The following is a 16539-nucleotide window of genomic DNA, read 5'->3' as shown; positions in this document are numbered from 1 at the left end:
AAGTGTAGTGATACAAGGTTTTTGGACACCTTGGCCACAGTCAGGATATCTTGGCCTTGCTTCAACAGTTATGTCCATTTGCTTTTTCAAGAGCACATTTAAAACAACAGTTGATCAAAGTGCTTTACAGAAAAATATAAAAAATACAGTCGAAGAATTCAAATAAAACAAAATAAATGTATGTAAAGTGAAATAGACAAAATTAACAATTTTAATATTCTATAAAATATTAGATGAAACGCGATTTTATAAAAGTGGCTCTTTATTTCATATGTTCCTTAGGACTCCTCCGACTTCATGGAAGTTCAATAAATTTCTGGATCGCACCTTTAAATGTGAATCATCATCTGGGGTTTGAAGCACCAATGCAGCAGTGACTTTTAGAAAGGCGACATCTGTATGCCATGTTCACTGCTGTTAGTCATTCCTTTAATGCTGAAATGACTTTTTATTTTACACATTCTGCTCCATTCTCTCCCCCTTTATTATTCTTTTATTTCCCCCTCTTTTTACCTGTATTAACTTCAAGGTCCATTTGCCCACATCTTTTTATCACTCCTCTCTTTCACTCTCTCTCTCTCAGTGTCTTCCTCATCCTTTTGCAGCCACAGTGCAGCAACAGTTAAGTGAGCATGTAGTGTAAAAAGTACATCACTGGCAATCACTCTGGTTACCTGACACGCTGAGATTTATTTTTGTACATACAGTAGATGTGTATGGATTTGTCACAGTGGGGTCAGACTTGGAGATGTCCCTCAGTTAGTTATTCTGTTGAGAGTTTCTGTTTCTGCATTTTCAAAACTGCTTTGATATTTTTTCTGGTTTACACACACTGTGCATGTGAAGAAGGAAAAACTGCAATGGACCTTTTCTCCTTGTTCTTTTAAACAACAAAGAAGAGGGACTGGAATGACGGGGATGATTTGAGCGAGGAACAGCAGATTGCGCCGAGATGCAAGAAGGTCAGGGGAGCAAGCCAAGCCCTCTAATGTAGGATAATGAGATGAGAGCATCTAAGAGAAAAGCTGCAGACTCTGCAGGCATAAATGCTACAACCCAACCACCTTGTGGACAGATGGAGGGAGGGAGGGGAGAGATGGAGAATGACAGAAATTAAACATTAAATGAGGGGAAAGAGTGGTAGAGGGACAAAGGGACAGAGATAATGATGGTGACGGAAGAAAAAAAAACCAGAGACGAAGAGAGGAAATTAGAGGGCGAGTGGGTATAACAGAAGGAAGGACTTCAAGGGCCAAGGAGCAAGAAGAGAAAGAAAAAAGTGGGAAGCAGAGACGGAGGGAAGTGCTTAGTTTTGGGGGCTTATGAGAGATGGAAAAGGTAAGAGAAGGAGATGAGAAAGCCTGAATCAAACAGAGGACAGATGAGATGGAGGAGAAATGTTTGGATGGCGGCAGAAACGAAACAAAAGGGAGGGAAGGAGGGGAGACCAGGAAACAGGAAGATGTTCAGAAGACAGATAGCGAAACAAAACGTGGTAAATAGCGAGAAAATAACAAGTCTGTTTATATCCATTCCTTTGTTTTGTCTCTGCCTTCAAAGTGCCACCAAGACTTGTGATTTGAAGCCTCTCCCTCTGAGGACATCCAGCATTTTTCTCTCAGCCATTTCCTCACAGTCCTGTCAGTCTTGCTTCTTCGTCCTCTCTGTTCTCTCCCTGTGTCTCTTTCATTACCCCAAACTTTACCTCTTTTTCCTCTCACTCTCTTTCTGTCTGTGCAGAGATATAGAGCTTAGCTGTCTGTTGTCCAGGGATTGGTGACTGCCGACTGCAGTATATCCACCGGCTGGCAGTTTCATCTCACCGGGGAGCATTTCACTCTATCTCATTTTTTGTCAAACACTGAATCCTTCAAACGAATGCAGGGCATCATACTCCCTCTTACTGTCGGCCGTTATGCCACTGCCCAGCAGGAGGGCAGGGAGTCATGTGGGATGAAGGAAAGAGAGAGATAAGCTAGCATTGTGATCGCCATGAATGAGCTGGTTTAGTGATCCTAAACGTTACTCTACGGAAATATGGCGAGAAAATTTCAAGACTACGCAAATTTCAAGTCTGTGTAAGAAGGTGAATATGCCAACACACACTCTGAGCTCTGAGACAACGCAAGGAGATGTAATAGAATAAATATGAAATTGGCACAACGTTCTAAAAGCCTCTGTGCATCCAAACATCACAATACAACAACTTGAAGCTTTCTACTCTGAGAGTTTGAGAGTTCAGACCTCATGAATAAGACTCACTCCATTCATTAGTTTTGAACATAGAGGGTCGGAGTAGATAATGCATGCTGCAAAACTAGAAAGAGAGTGTCTGTTGATGCTCTGGGAAATAAGACCCTTTGCATTGTTCTGATGCTTACAGCTTGTTAGGACAGCTGCATGAGAGTATTCTGCTTTAGTTGTCAACAGTCACTGGCTAAAGCTTTTAGGGTGTTTGAGTGCACTGTGAAGAATTGTTTCAAGGAATGTAGAATGCCTCATGATCTTTCACTTGTAGAAAAAAAAAAGTTAGATAACAGCCTCAAATCTTCTGGAAAGACTTTCCACCAGATGTTGGATCTTGGCTGTAGGGATTCGCTCCCATTCAGCCACAGGAGCATCACTGATGGTTGGGCTATAAGGCCTGGCGTGGCAGTCCAGTTCATCTCAAAAGCGTTTGATGGGGATGAGGTCAGGGCTCTGTGCAGGCCAGTTAAGGTCCTCCACACCAAACCCAGATCCCTTTTTCATTTTGGATCTTGCTTTGTGCACAAAGGCATTTTCACATTGTGATAAGAAAGGGCCTTCCTCAAACTGTTGCCACAAAGTTGGAAGGACACTCAAGGCTCTACAGTGCAAGAATTTCACTGACATATGTGAGTGAAAATTATATGAATACAGAACTATTTATATGAATACAGAACTGGGAAAAACTGCATTCTCCTATTATGCTCCTTATAGGTGGAATAAGCTTCAGGACTCCCTCAAATTAGACACATTTTTATCCCTACATACATTTTAAGATTCTGTTGGATGATGTTTTATATAATGATATATAATTATAATTATAATGCTCCTGTGTTTCTTGATGTGTCTGTTTATCCCTGGGTAATGTACTTACATTACTGTCATTTTCTCTTTGTTCTTTTGTATTTTATAAGTCATTTATCTTGTGTTTGTGTTGTATTTATGTTTGGTATAAGATTGTTGGTTTTATACCTGTTATATGGCTTGTTTGGTTGTGTATTTGCAGGGCAACATTGTAAATGAGTGTGTTGCTCTCAATTGGTTTCCCCTGAGTAAATAAATAGAGGTACCTGTCTAAAATAAGAATGAGCAAATGTGAAAAGACTCAATCAGCATTTCATATGTTCTGCTGCCATGAACATTTATTTTACTGTTTTATCTCATTTCAAAGTTGAAGCTTCAGGTTGTGAACATTTATTAGGCTGCCACTCAAAACTGGATCTGTCCTCTAAACCTTCAGGTTGCATCTGAATCTTTTGAGTTGTAGTTATTTATAACTTTAGTTTCCTCAAAAGTTGAATTCTAAAACTAAATCACTAAGGGATTTGAATGGATTCAGATGTGCTACAATACTGAAGTCAGATTCATTAAGCAGAGTCATGACTGGATTCAGTTTGGATGAAATTTTATCAAACCCCCAGCCTTGCTGCAAAACCTCAAAAGAATTAGGAGCCTCTACACAGTTTGAAAAGGGTTTTCATTAATCAAGGACAGTGTAATCACAGTGGAGTCTTTTCTTTTGTCAGGTCCCCTTTACATCCTATATTTTGAAATTCTTTTGTAAGCTCTGTTAAATCAGCTCGCCCCTGTGCACTCCTAATGTTTAATATCTAAAAAGAGATGAAATAATGTTATTTCTCAAAACAAATTACTGTGCACAAGTGCCCCTGTAAGCCTAAATATCATTTGACGCTTTCGCATTAAGAAAATCCTAATTTGTATTAAACTATGAAAAACAGCCCTACACCAAAGAACATCAAAATTATGTTCATACATTTGGCTACATAGTCTACATACAGTGTGAAAAATGATAGTGGTAGAACATATGCTATGAAAATGAATTAATCTGTAGTGACATATGCAAAAGGAGAAAAAAAAGGAATTGACAATATCGGTACAATTTTCACAATCTTTGACTTTGTTTCCAATAAGAGAGCAGCACATATTGAGGCCACCCCAGTTGTTTCTAGCAACAGTCAGTCTAACTTCCCCCGGGAATCCTTTTCCCCCGTTGCAGATATTGCTGTGATGACATGCTCAGTAACTGTCTGCTGCTGTGCCAGCAGGCAGGCCCACACTCACTGAGAGAAAGAAATGCCAAGATAGTGGAACAAACAGGAGAGAAATTTTAATTTCATCCCAGCTTTACAAATTCCACTGTGCAAACAAATGACTAACCACGGCCATACAAAGCTAATACAACAGGTAACTATTGTAGATACATTTTAATGTGCATCCAAGGACACAATCATTTAATCTGATATATTGAGAATGCAAAGGTACAAACTCACATGGGGAGGAGAATTGGAAAGAGAAAGAGGTTAAAAGACAGTCCGAGAGGTGTGGAGTAGGGAGAGAAATGGATGCAGAGAGGGAGGAGGATGAGAGAAAGAGTGAGAGATTTTTGTAACAGAGATGACAAGTAGAAAGATGTGGGGAAATGGACCATACACTGAATACAGGAAAAGAGAAGAGATAAAGGCTAAGAAAATCAAGCTAGGAGGGAAAGAAGAGAGTGATGTAGTGTGGGAAATGAAGGCAAAGATGTCTGTATGAATTAGTGAATACATGCAGGTGTCAATGTAAAAGTTCTGATTTTCATTAGCTGAAGAGCTGCTGCACTTCATCACCTTCCTCAAAAGAAAATGAACACTCAGCACTAATGAAGGATCATAATACAATTACAAAGATAAACTTCAACTCAACATCAAGCAGGCGTAACATCACATTGCTACTATTCATTACATTTTGTTGTGGATGCCACACAGTGTCGGAACTGTTTCTGACTTTGTAATCGCACTTTTGTGTAACGTTTGTCTTGCTTTGGAAAACAAAACAAAAACTAATACACATTTTTCTCATAAAAATTATTAATAAAAAGTATTAATTTAATATTTATTTACTGATGGTTATCCATATTTAATTCTCTCTCTCTCTCTCACACACACACAGGCCTGTCACGATAATTGTGCCATCAACTTATTGTGCGATATATTGATAAGACCTTGATCATTTTTGCCAACGTCAATATTGCCCACTGAGTTTACATGCATGTTTGTTTACATAAGAATTTTAGCCAACATGATGCCAGAATAAACAGCAGTCAAAATAATTCAAATTAGATATTTTTTAAAAATCGTTCAGCCCTAATTTTGAGTCAGAACTTTAACAATATACCACACACACACACACACACACACACACACACACACACACACACACACACACACACACACACACACACACACACACACACACACACACACACTGTGTAGATCCCCTCCTTGTGGCATTTGGAGGCTTCATGGTCCTTGATAGTTGCCAATTTAAAATTTTTGCTGCCGACAATAAAGCCGTTTGTTTGTCTGGCTGCTGGCTGAAGCATGTTGCAGGCAGTGGGAGCAAAACATTGACTGACTATTGTCATTGAAAACTAGCCAGTCACGTAACTCCCCGCTGTCGGCTTTTTAACTCTTGGTTTGTGAGTTGTCTCATCTTGCCTAGTTGTACCAACATCAGCCGCTCTCTTTACACCTGCAATGTAACGCCACATTGTTGTTAAAATAGTACATCAGATTAGGCTAGAAGCTCTCGCTAGCGTTCTTGTTCTGCTGATGAAATGTGTGGCAGACTAGACACAGCAAAGCATCGCTGCCCTCCACAGGTCATTTGTACAACAACTCCATTGAATCCCTAGCTGCCTCATCTGTCCACAGGGACAAAGATAGTTTGGTAACATGCAATAAAGAATTGCCTAGAGAACTAATGCCACGTACAGTAGAGACAATATAAGTGCCTCATGGGGGAGAACTAGCCTAATTTGTTTCAGGTTCAGGAGATCAGACACTAGATGCATCCGCAAGTGCACCATTTCAAGTAATGTTCAATAAAAAAATATCTGTCAAAGCTAACAGCAGTAATTCAGTATGATGGCAACAAATGAGCTAATTTGATGAGAGTGTCTGAGTTTACTCCATGGCAGCACATCTTTGTGTCTCCTGCCTTTGATGCAGGGCCATTGAATACCAAACAATATGAACAATGGATCAGCTGATGGTGAAGTGGCATGACAAAGTATGAAAATGACATACAGTAACCACACAGACACAGCGGGTGACTTAATCCTGCTGGCCCTCGGGGCCCTTCTTACCAAGCAGGCGCATTCAGCACATTTCACAGTCTACCCCTTAATCCCTTTAGGAGGCTCCATTACATGTCAACAGTAGCCTACTCCTGTGTGTGTGTGTGTGTGTGTGTGTGTGTGTGTTGGTGCACTGTTTTGTGTGTATGTGTACATTCTTTATTGTGGTGTGAAAAATGCTGATCTTATTAAGTTATTTAGGCTACTGCTCAGTATTAGTCTTTTTAACGTTTAATTTAATGAACATCATTTTTATTCATCTATGTATTCTTGGCCAGTAGTCCCCATCATGTGTTTATCCTCACTGGTTTTTTAACCCATGGGGACAATAAATCAATTCCTCCGAGGGATTTGGAATAAATTGTATTTGTGTTGGTGTAATGTTTCTATAAGTGACTTTTTGCACTTCTAAGCATTTTTGCTCTGTGTGTTTCTGTCTGGACTCGCCATATCTATCAGTGCCTGCTTTGCGATTTCGGTCTCTACCAGCTGCTTGCAGTTTACAAATGATATCCTCATGTGTAATAACTGGATCACTGGCTGAGTTTAGGAAATGTTTGAGTGGCGGATTACAGCTCTCCCTGTCCCTGGGATGTAACATCGATGTACCATTTGGCAGACGCTTACATCCAAAGCGCCTTACAGGACCATTACACGCATTCTGAGCACGGCTGGTCCCAGTAGGAATCAAACCTCTAACCCTGGCAGTGATAATGTCATTCTCTATCAAGAGTGCCACAAAACCACCATCTCCCCCAACCCTGCCATACTCAAAATCTGCTGTCTGGGAATTTGGCCCATCGACACAAACAACTGTTAATCCTGAAAGAAGGAGAGAATGGAGAAAAGAGTGATAGTAATAAAGTGATGGAGGGGGCTGAAAATGAGGAGAACGAGTACACTGCTAATAAGGTGAACAAAGAGATGAGCGGAACAAGAAAAATGGAGGAAGAGAAAAGGGAGAGAGAGTTAGGACGAAGAGATCAGACCAAAATTGCAGCCTGACCTTGTCTTGTGTCCCTGTGGTAAGAGTATATTCATGAAAAGGGTTTGTATGCATGTATGTGTGCATTGGTGTTCAGGGAAAGAGTACATCCTTCAGTGATCGATTTTGAGGTGTGCAGTAATGCATTTTAAAAGGCTGAACACTAAAACTGTCAGCCCTGGAGGGAGAATGATAGAAAACAAGTCAGGAAACGGAACCGTACAGACAACAAACTGTCTGAGCTCGTCCTCTCCAAGGATTTTTACCTCAAAGCTCTCAATATCCTATTCTCAACTTCTTGCTACAGTAAATGTGATGTCAACAAGATAGATGCATGTATCAGGTCATTTTGCTGCTTGACTTGGGGATTTTTCAGGGAGGAAGAGGACACAAACTGCACTAAATTTTTTTGACAACTTAACAGCGGTAAATAGCATGCACATTAGTAGAACGAGAAAGGTGAAGTGAAAGTTGAAAAACTTTGATCCGGTATAAAGAATGCAAAATAAGGAAGTATAATATATGTATATGTAACTACACGGTGCCAGACCTTTTTGGCACAAAAACTCAGCGAGACACCAAAAGTTTCCATAGGACTGTAGTTTTTTTTGGCACTGTTGTTCCACCACTTGTGTCCAGGTTGTAATATTGCAACAAATATTGGATGGATTACTATGACTTTTCGTACAGACATTCATGATCCCCAGAAGATGAGTCCTTCTGACTTTGCTGATCCATTGACTTTTCATCCAGCACAACCATGAGGTTGACACTTGCTTTTAGTTAAATGTCTAGACAATTATTGGATGGATTGCCATCATATTTGGTACAGATACCAAGCTGCCAGGAACAGGGCAATGGTGGCACTAGCTACTCCAACAGGAAATGAGCTGGAATGGATCAGAGGAAATCTAGGACGTGCTTGCTCTCAACTGGCTTTATGGGCCCAAAAAACGCAGAAGCATGAGGAAGCCCTGCCAAACAAAATTTTGACACAATCCTTAACTAAGAAGGCCTGGCTGCCTTTCCCTGAGAACAGCCTCGTCTTTCATCGATGCCTTCAGATGAAAGCAGTGGAGGAAGATGATTATCATAAACTGTAGAGTTTTATCAGTGAAGGCGGCTGGTCATCTCCTCTGATGGGTCGTTGGGATCCTGTCCTTTCTCGATGACATCAGCAAAGGGATTGCCAATAAAATGCAATGGAGTTTGTTAAGGGCCTCAGTGCAGCCAGCAGGCAGGCCACCAATCAGTGGAAGGTTTATGATGCCTCGGCAGACATGAGTACACACACACAGGGCCTGACACATAACCTTATAGGCCAGTCACATGTACTTATTCCTGAGATGCAGGGGGTGATAACAAATAGATGTGTTCTGCATCAGTCTGCCACCAAAGCTTTAAGCAGAGGTGTGTCGTTATACAGGTTTTACTGTGTCCTGTGGTAAATCATACTGATGGTAACACTGCCAACATTTTCTATCATCATTATTACCATAACTGCATTTTTTTTTTCCAAAGGGCACCTTGAACACAGCACTCCTGCTTTCATTGCTCCTGCTAAGTTTTATTTAGCTTAGCCACAAAGGAGTCCCTTATTACTCAATCAGCACATCATCGTCTGTGTAGTTCTAGCTACTGTGGCAATGGCTTACTATGCTAACATTAGCATGTCAACCTACTGAAGCACATATAGTGTAGGCAGAGAGAAGGAGCATGCATTTTACATAACAAAGTAAACCCGTTGAAACTGGCTAGCATTTTTGGCTGGTATTTTTACTTGAAAAATAACCAAATTATGATTCATCGTCAATTCATCAACCGATCATGTTACAGAAGGCCTATCGCATTTACCTAGTAGGTGTCAAACTTCATGTTAATGCGTGTGCATTGGGTAGACTTTAGATTAATTTGATGACCCCCACTGCTCTAAAATTATGCCATTAAGGTTAAACCTGTGTAAATCACACAAAATATAATATTTACGCAATTATTTTTTGTGTATTTATAACTGGATGCTGTTTTCCGGTTTCCTCAGCTGGTTTCTTTATGATTAGTTTATCAGTTTATGATGGACCCGCAAGGGATGAAAAACAGGTAGTGGAAAGCGATGTAGCTTGAGCTTGCATATACTCTGCATGCAGTTTTCGGGAGTTAAGTAAGGCATTTACATATGTGTGAACAAACATTGTTGGTTACTGATGTGCTGAACATGAATTTTGTACGGGAAAACGTGCATGATTGACCTACAGGGTGAAAGCAAAGTAGTGTCTGAGGAGAACAAAGTCGGCAGTCAGCATAAATAGACTTTTATAATTAGTTCCTACATGCATTTGCTCGTGCAGTTTATCCATGAACAGTAATGACGTGATATAGCGAGGCTTGTGATTGACCCAAGGACAACGATACTCTTTCTAGAAAAGAAACTCATTTTTGTACTTCAGAGTGGAGAGCAAATCATGTGACTCACCACAGAAAGAAGTGAGAAAATGAATTTGATTCAGTAGACCACTGTGTTTGTGCGTCACAGTGTCCTAATAGCAGTCTAATAGGGAACACATCATTAACACAGCCTTTGGATACTTCAGGTAGATGGACAAGACTGAGCGGCTTTTAGAGGTAGACAGAAAAGGATATAATTTGTTTTTTTCCCATTTTAATAATTGGTTTGGTCAGAGGTGCTGCTGTGCTGTGGGTGCAGGGCTTTATGTTTTTCTCAGTTATACAAGGCCTATACAAGATAAGTGATACAGGATGTGTGGCATCGAAGTTATATATTAAAGGACAGGTTCACAATTTTTCAAGTCTTAAAACATCAGTCAGGTGTTCTAATGAACATTGAAATAGGTTTTTCTCGCTGTAATCCTCCTGTTCATACTGACCATTAGAAGATCCCTTCATGGGGGCCAAAATCCACAAGTCAACTTCTGTACAAAAATGTATTTCAAAGTTTGTCTGAAGGTAATATGAAGCTTCAGCTGTCCAAATGAGTCAAATCAAGTAGATCTCTTTCAACGTTACAGTTTATGTAATGTTTTAGTGCCAAAGGTCCTCTTTTTGTTACTATACTTCCACTGCAGCTCAACAGGGAAACACTGTCCGAGGAAACAAAGACTGATATCCACTCGATATGACTAACTCAGACTGCTGAACCCTCGTATAAGCTTCACATCAACTTTTAAATGCATTTCTGCACAAAATGACTGTGTGGACACACTGTGGATTTTGGCCTCCATCACTTACACTGAAAGCACATTTGAAGGGGATCTTTTAATAGCCAGTATAAACAGGAGGAATGATTACAGCGAGGAAAAACCTCTTTCACTGTTCATGTGGACACTTGACTGTTTTTTTAATACAGACTTGAAAAATGTGTGAACCTGTCCTTTAAGAGAGAGTCCCAAAGCTCACTGCAGGTCACTGCAGATATAGACGTGTTACTCTTACTTTGTTTCAGAGTAAAACCTCAGTTACATGGTACGGATTGAATTCTCTTATCCGCATTTATTACTTCTCATTCTGAATGATCTAATAAGGCAGAGGAATAATCTTTAAAATGGCACTTCCCCAGGGATGTATGTCGGATATTGAGAACATAAAGCAACGCTGCATAAATCTGTTGCCTCGCACATAAAGTTCCTTGTGGGCAGCTTCAGCTCTTCCTGTGGTTTTGTCAGTAGTAGAGCTGAGGTTGTGTGCAGAGGGTCAGGTGATGCTGGTGTCTTCTGAGAGTCCAGTTTAATTGCACTGTCCTTTGCTATGATGTTCTGTGTGCTTTTACAAGCACAACAATAAAAACGCATGAAGACATGAACCAGTACATAGAATCTAAGAAACATTGACACTCAGCAGGAAGCAAAGTAATTGTCAATCATGCCAAACTTAACAACAGTCCTCCTTTATTTGTGGTACTTTAGCTGTGTTTGAGATGAGTATTTTTGTCTCATAAAGTTGCAATATACAGTTTGGTAGGTTCAGGCTAGAACATGGCAAACATGAAGTAAATTTACTATATTTCAGCTCTAATAGAGGTATTTCAGAAAAGGTTAAAGAATAATATTGTGATTCTGCTGTAGGTTGTGACATTTTTTGGTCACAATAATTGTAGAATGATAATTTGTTACTGATACATCACTATTTTCAAACGTGTGTGTTGGCAGGAGTGATATGACGTCTCAGTCTTGTCTCAGTGTGTAGTCTCCTGTAGATATCAGGCTAATTTTTATCCCTCTCTCTCTCTCTTTGATCCCTTCTTATCCTCTTGACTTTCTTTTTTTTTTTTTTTTTTCGCCTTTTCCTTTTTAGCTCCTGCACTGTTCACACCGGATTATCTCGACATCTGTTTGACTGCCACGTTGTTCTTCACCTCCCCTCGTCTGTGTCTCATATGTGTCCCATGTTTTAGCTCTACAGTTTGACCTCCAAGTCATCTGTAAGATGTCCCACTGGCTGCTTAAGTATTCTGCAAATACCAGCATGTGTTAATTGCTCCCGCTTCTTTTGAGAGACAGCGGGAATTTTCCATAGATCTGGTTTCTCTATAAAACTGTTGGGCCCTGACAGATGGTGTCGATGAATCAGCCTCTATCTGCCCTGTGTTGAAGTGCTTTTCTCTGCGGCTCTGCTCCGCCCGACTGTTGTCTACAAGTTCATTTATTCCCATTTATCCCACCACTGGCCTTGATAAATAAAATGTACTTTGCAATACTGGGAATTGAAGATCTTTTAAAATAAAAAAATAAAAAAGGCAGTGGCCAACAGTCATTTTCTTTTGGCTTGTTGGCTTTTATAGCAGGTTTGTCATGATGCAGAAACAATTAAAAACATATCAGTGAGCCACATTGTTGCATATTCCTTCAACATGAAGAGTTTGGGAAAGGTAGTTTTAGTGTACAAAGTCACTTTTTACTACCATAATGATTTGGAAAACTCTGTAGCAACTTATCCACAGCATATTTGGTGTGTGTGTGTGTTTGTCAGCTCTGAGTAAAATGGTTCAATTGTTCATTGTCTCTAGGCAACAGATGTGTCAATTGCTTAAATTGGATCAAGATTTTCTTCACCACATGGGTCATTAATGTCATGTTTTCATCAACTGTCAGAAGCCAGAATGTTCATACACCTTATATCTTGCTGTGTATGTCTGCAAATAATTGGATTTTTCAAAGAGCTTTTGTGTATTGTTTAAACATAAATGTGACAACTTTGTATGGTAACATTTTTGTGGGATTATTACACTCTTTTGAAGTTACACTTAAATGAAATTCCCACTTGAATAACTCAAAATATTCTGGAGCAATTTTTCCCCAGTTCAGTATTTGCAAGCAAATGGTACTGTAATAAGAAAAGAAAAAACATGTCTGCTGGTGAAAATGGTGATGTAAGTTCAGCATGGTGATCTTTGATAGTTCTGTGAGGAAAACAAAGATTTAACAAAGACATGAAGTCTGATCTCTTATAGGGCAACATTTAAACTTTAAAAAGCAAACTGTTTGCTTTTACTATTATCCTGAAATGTTTCTCCTTGGAGCAGTTTTTTTTATTTTTTTTACCCCTTCTACAACAACATTTTCAGCCTTCAACAATGCCCATATCCAGTGAGTTCAGCAGCAGAATGACATTAGTTTGCTTTTATCTGTTTGATTGACATGCTGAGAAGAGAACAAGAGCTACAGCAGATTTTTTTTTTTTCTGGGCCTTCATCTGTCAAAAGAATGTAAGAATGTGTGTAATCTCAAAACCAACACATGTTCATTTCTCCACATCAGTCTGTATAAATTAGATGCCAGTCATGATAATAGAAATCCTTCTCTGACTGTGTACTTTGTATTTTTTTCTCTAACTCTGCTCAGTCAAAGTAGTTTGACCTCCAAGCTTTTCTTTGGGACATTTCAGAAATGTTTTATGTTACTGCAGCACAGTTTGAAGGGAGGTTTTCGCATTTATCAGGCTGCCAGTTTACTCTGTAAATCTGTTCAGCTCTGACACTCAGTGGCCATCATTTAGCAATCGTCTGTCTCCTGACATCTCACTCCTGCCTTATTTGCCTTCATCCTGCATTTGTTTTAGTCGGCAGTTGTTTTATGCTCGTACCTGTCAACTGTTTGACGAGAACATTAAGCAGGGAATGTGGATGGTCTGCAGAATATTCCGAGTTAACATGATAAAATGGAATTTTAAAGTGAACCAATCTTGAATTTAACACTCTCTTTTTCTCTTTTCCTCTCTCTCTCTCTCTCTCTCTCTCTAGGTATTCAAGCTGAAGGCGGTCCAGCTAGCTGAGAAGCTGCTTCCTGCCTTCAACACGCCCACAGGAATCCCCTGGGCCATGGTCAACCTTAAGAGGTCAGTGATGCTGCCAGTGAAAATCATCTCTGGTAGCTAACCTGAGATGACTAAAAAGTGTGATGTGTCACTTTAAATCACAAACACTTGACAAAGCAGAGTGTGACTCCACGTGACTTGATTGACAGACTCTCTTCTGCATGAGTGGTGTGTCTGTAAACATTTTAGTTTTTTCTCTTTCCTCCTTTTTGGCTGGACCAGCCACAGACCAGCTCTATAACCAGTGATGAAGTTGCACCATCGGTCAGCAGGCTGAATATTGGAGTTTCCCCGTTGGCTGTTGCTCTTTCAAAATAAGTCAGCACGAGAATCAGCACTCACATATCTTGCATATCACTGCATTAAACACCGGAGCTGAGGGTCAGAGATTGGAGCAGGAAAGACACTGGCTCTGCGTCGCACTGCTGTCCTCCACGTCCATCATCTTGCGCTGATTCATTTTGAAAGAGCAACAGCCAATCACTGACTCTACCTTTAAATGTTACATTTTTGCCTGCCTAATGCATTCTCAGATATGTTCAACATTAGTTATCTCACATAGCCTTGGCACACTGCCCTGTGCTGTAAGGGCAGGACACCTTACGCCTCATCACTCTCATTATCACATAGTTTGATGACCTGGTGTTATTCCCAACGTAGCTGCACTCAACCTCAACCTGAAAACATGTCTGAATCTAAAAAAACTGTCAGAAACCTGTAGTCACCCTGGTAACCTCCAGTCCATAATAATTGTTTGGTTTTCTCGTCATCCCAGGCTGAAGTGTTAACATTACAAAAGCATTTCCATCCCTTTCTGCTTCTCTTTTCAGTTTCTACTGCCTTTAATTTCTTTAATTGTACCTGTGAGGAGAGTGGGAAGGTGTGTGTGTGTGTGTGTGTGCTTACTCCACCTCCCTCCACTCCCCGCTGTGCTCTGTGCGTTATCAATGTACTTATTCATCGAATGAAACAATGAAATGAAATAAAATTGCTTTATTAATCCGCTGGGTACTTTGTTGCTAAGCACCCGCCTCTGTGTGCGAGATCAGCATCCTGTCATATGAATTGGCAAGTGGCTGTGGATGTGGGTAGAACAAGAGAGGGACTCCTTCTCTCGAGGTAATTCTGATTCGTTAGGGAGCGGACGCTTTGTGTTTGACTTTTGTGTTCTTAATCTCCCACCGGACAAACACACACAGAAGAAAACTCATCAACACATGTTCATGCATACACAGATGCCGTCAGGAGCAATTGTTTGCATAGACATTGAAAACAGGCACAAGTGACACATCTCTGTTTTTTTCCACTTGATTGGACAGACACAGTGCCTCACAGCATCATACACACCCACGCTCTCTACACACACACACACACACACACACACACACACACACACACACACACACACACACACACACACACACAGAGGCACAAACCCAGAAGTCGCAACCTATTAATGTTCCATGCACTCATGTGTAAATATCACTGTGACCCAGAGAAAGTGCTGCACAGGTACACAACCTGTTACTGCAATCAATCCAAAATGGGTCTTTATTATTTACAGGACAGTCAAGGCACAATTTGGTTTTTTTTTCCTTCATTTCACATTTGTCTTTAGGTGCTCATCTCCGGGGATTCTTGATAGTCAAAATTACTATTCAAACTTTAAATGTATTTTTTTGTTTTTGCCTGATGTTCCATTGAGTTCAGACGGTTACAGGCTAGAATAAGGGATTTTAAATCTCAGAACCTGGAAAAGTATGTGTCGTCATTATGACATTATAAGCAGGTAAATATCTTTATTACTCCTTTATGTTGGGTGTATAGAATTTTAACGTGTGTTTGTTTGTCCACCCCACCTCTCTTTTTCTATATGCTCTCTCTCCTCTTGTGTTCACTCTGTCTTCACTCCTCTCTCTCCCTCCTCCAGTGGTGTTGGCCGTAACTGGGGTTGGGCGTCAGCTGGCAGCAGCATCCTGGCTGAGTTTGGGACTCTCCACATGGAGTTTGTTCACCTCACCTACCTGACAGGGAACCCCGCCTACTACCAGAAGGTAGCACTCTGAAGGAATATTGTCTATGTGTGTGTGTGTGTGTGTGTGTGTGTGTTTCGTCTGGGTGTGCGTAGTTCATGTAAGCATGTACTGCAGCATGTCTGCATAGCTTTTTTTTTTTTTTTTTGCTTGAAATGCACAATGCAGAAAAAAAAAATTGACTGAAGTAAAGTTTCATGCCATGATTTATTAATGTAGTAAGAATGGTGATGACATTTACTTCTCTTGCACTTTTAATACATTTTTAATAAAAGTTTGCACAGTGCTTTGGCATAAAAACAAAGAAAAATAAGACGCAGGGATTAAAGTTCTCGTCGCTCAGTGTAGATCTGAGGAGAAAAAAGGGGGAGGGGTTTTGAGAGAGAGAGATAATTTCCTATTCATTCTCTCTCAATTGTGGACTTCGATGATGTAAAAAAAAAAAATAACAATGAGAGCTGCGTCCAACCAGACGTTGTTCCTTGCAGATTGTCACACTTGTATATAAAGAACGTTTCTATATCTATGGTCACATTCACGAGCCAATGGGATTGTTTACAGCATGTGTGTGCGTGACACAGACCAGCACCGAATATCTAAACACAGAGCATCGCTCAACTTTAGCTCATAGCTTCAAGTTCAAACAACGGAAGTCCACTTGAAGGAATAACAACGTTAGGATTCATTATATTGTTGTTGAATGTTCAATCAGTGAAAATGAGTTCAAATAAACAATGGACAGATACATAACGGTTTCCTACAGATGGTAACTGGCCAGCCAACCTTTGCCTTGTGCAAGTTCTTTTTTA

At 40.2% G+C, this 16539-nt stretch overlaps 1 protein-coding gene across 4 annotated transcripts in view; it reads left to right on the top strand.

Moving 5' to 3' along the window:
* The window catches only part of man1a2 (mannosidase, alpha, class 1A, member 2), a 148126-nt gene that overhangs the window by 99157 nt on the left and 32430 nt on the right, over positions 1 to 16539 (top strand). For all 4 annotated transcript variants that reach the window (XM_044365186.1, XM_044365183.1, XM_044365184.1 and 1 more), the window contains 2 exons: positions 13624 to 13718; positions 15628 to 15751. In XM_044365186.1, coding sequence (XP_044221121.1) covers positions 13624 to 13718; positions 15628 to 15751 — 219 coding nt within the window. The remainder of the gene's footprint in view (positions 1 to 13623; positions 13719 to 15627; positions 15752 to 16539) is intronic.

This window comes from Thunnus albacares, chromosome 11, assembly GCF_914725855.1.
Source record: "Thunnus albacares chromosome 11, fThuAlb1.1, whole genome shotgun sequence".
In the NCBI taxonomy this organism is placed as follows: domain Eukaryota; kingdom Metazoa; phylum Chordata; class Actinopteri; order Scombriformes; family Scombridae; genus Thunnus; species Thunnus albacares.
The sequence above is the reverse complement of the archived record's forward strand: the minus strand, read 5'-3'. Positions and strand labels throughout refer to the sequence as shown.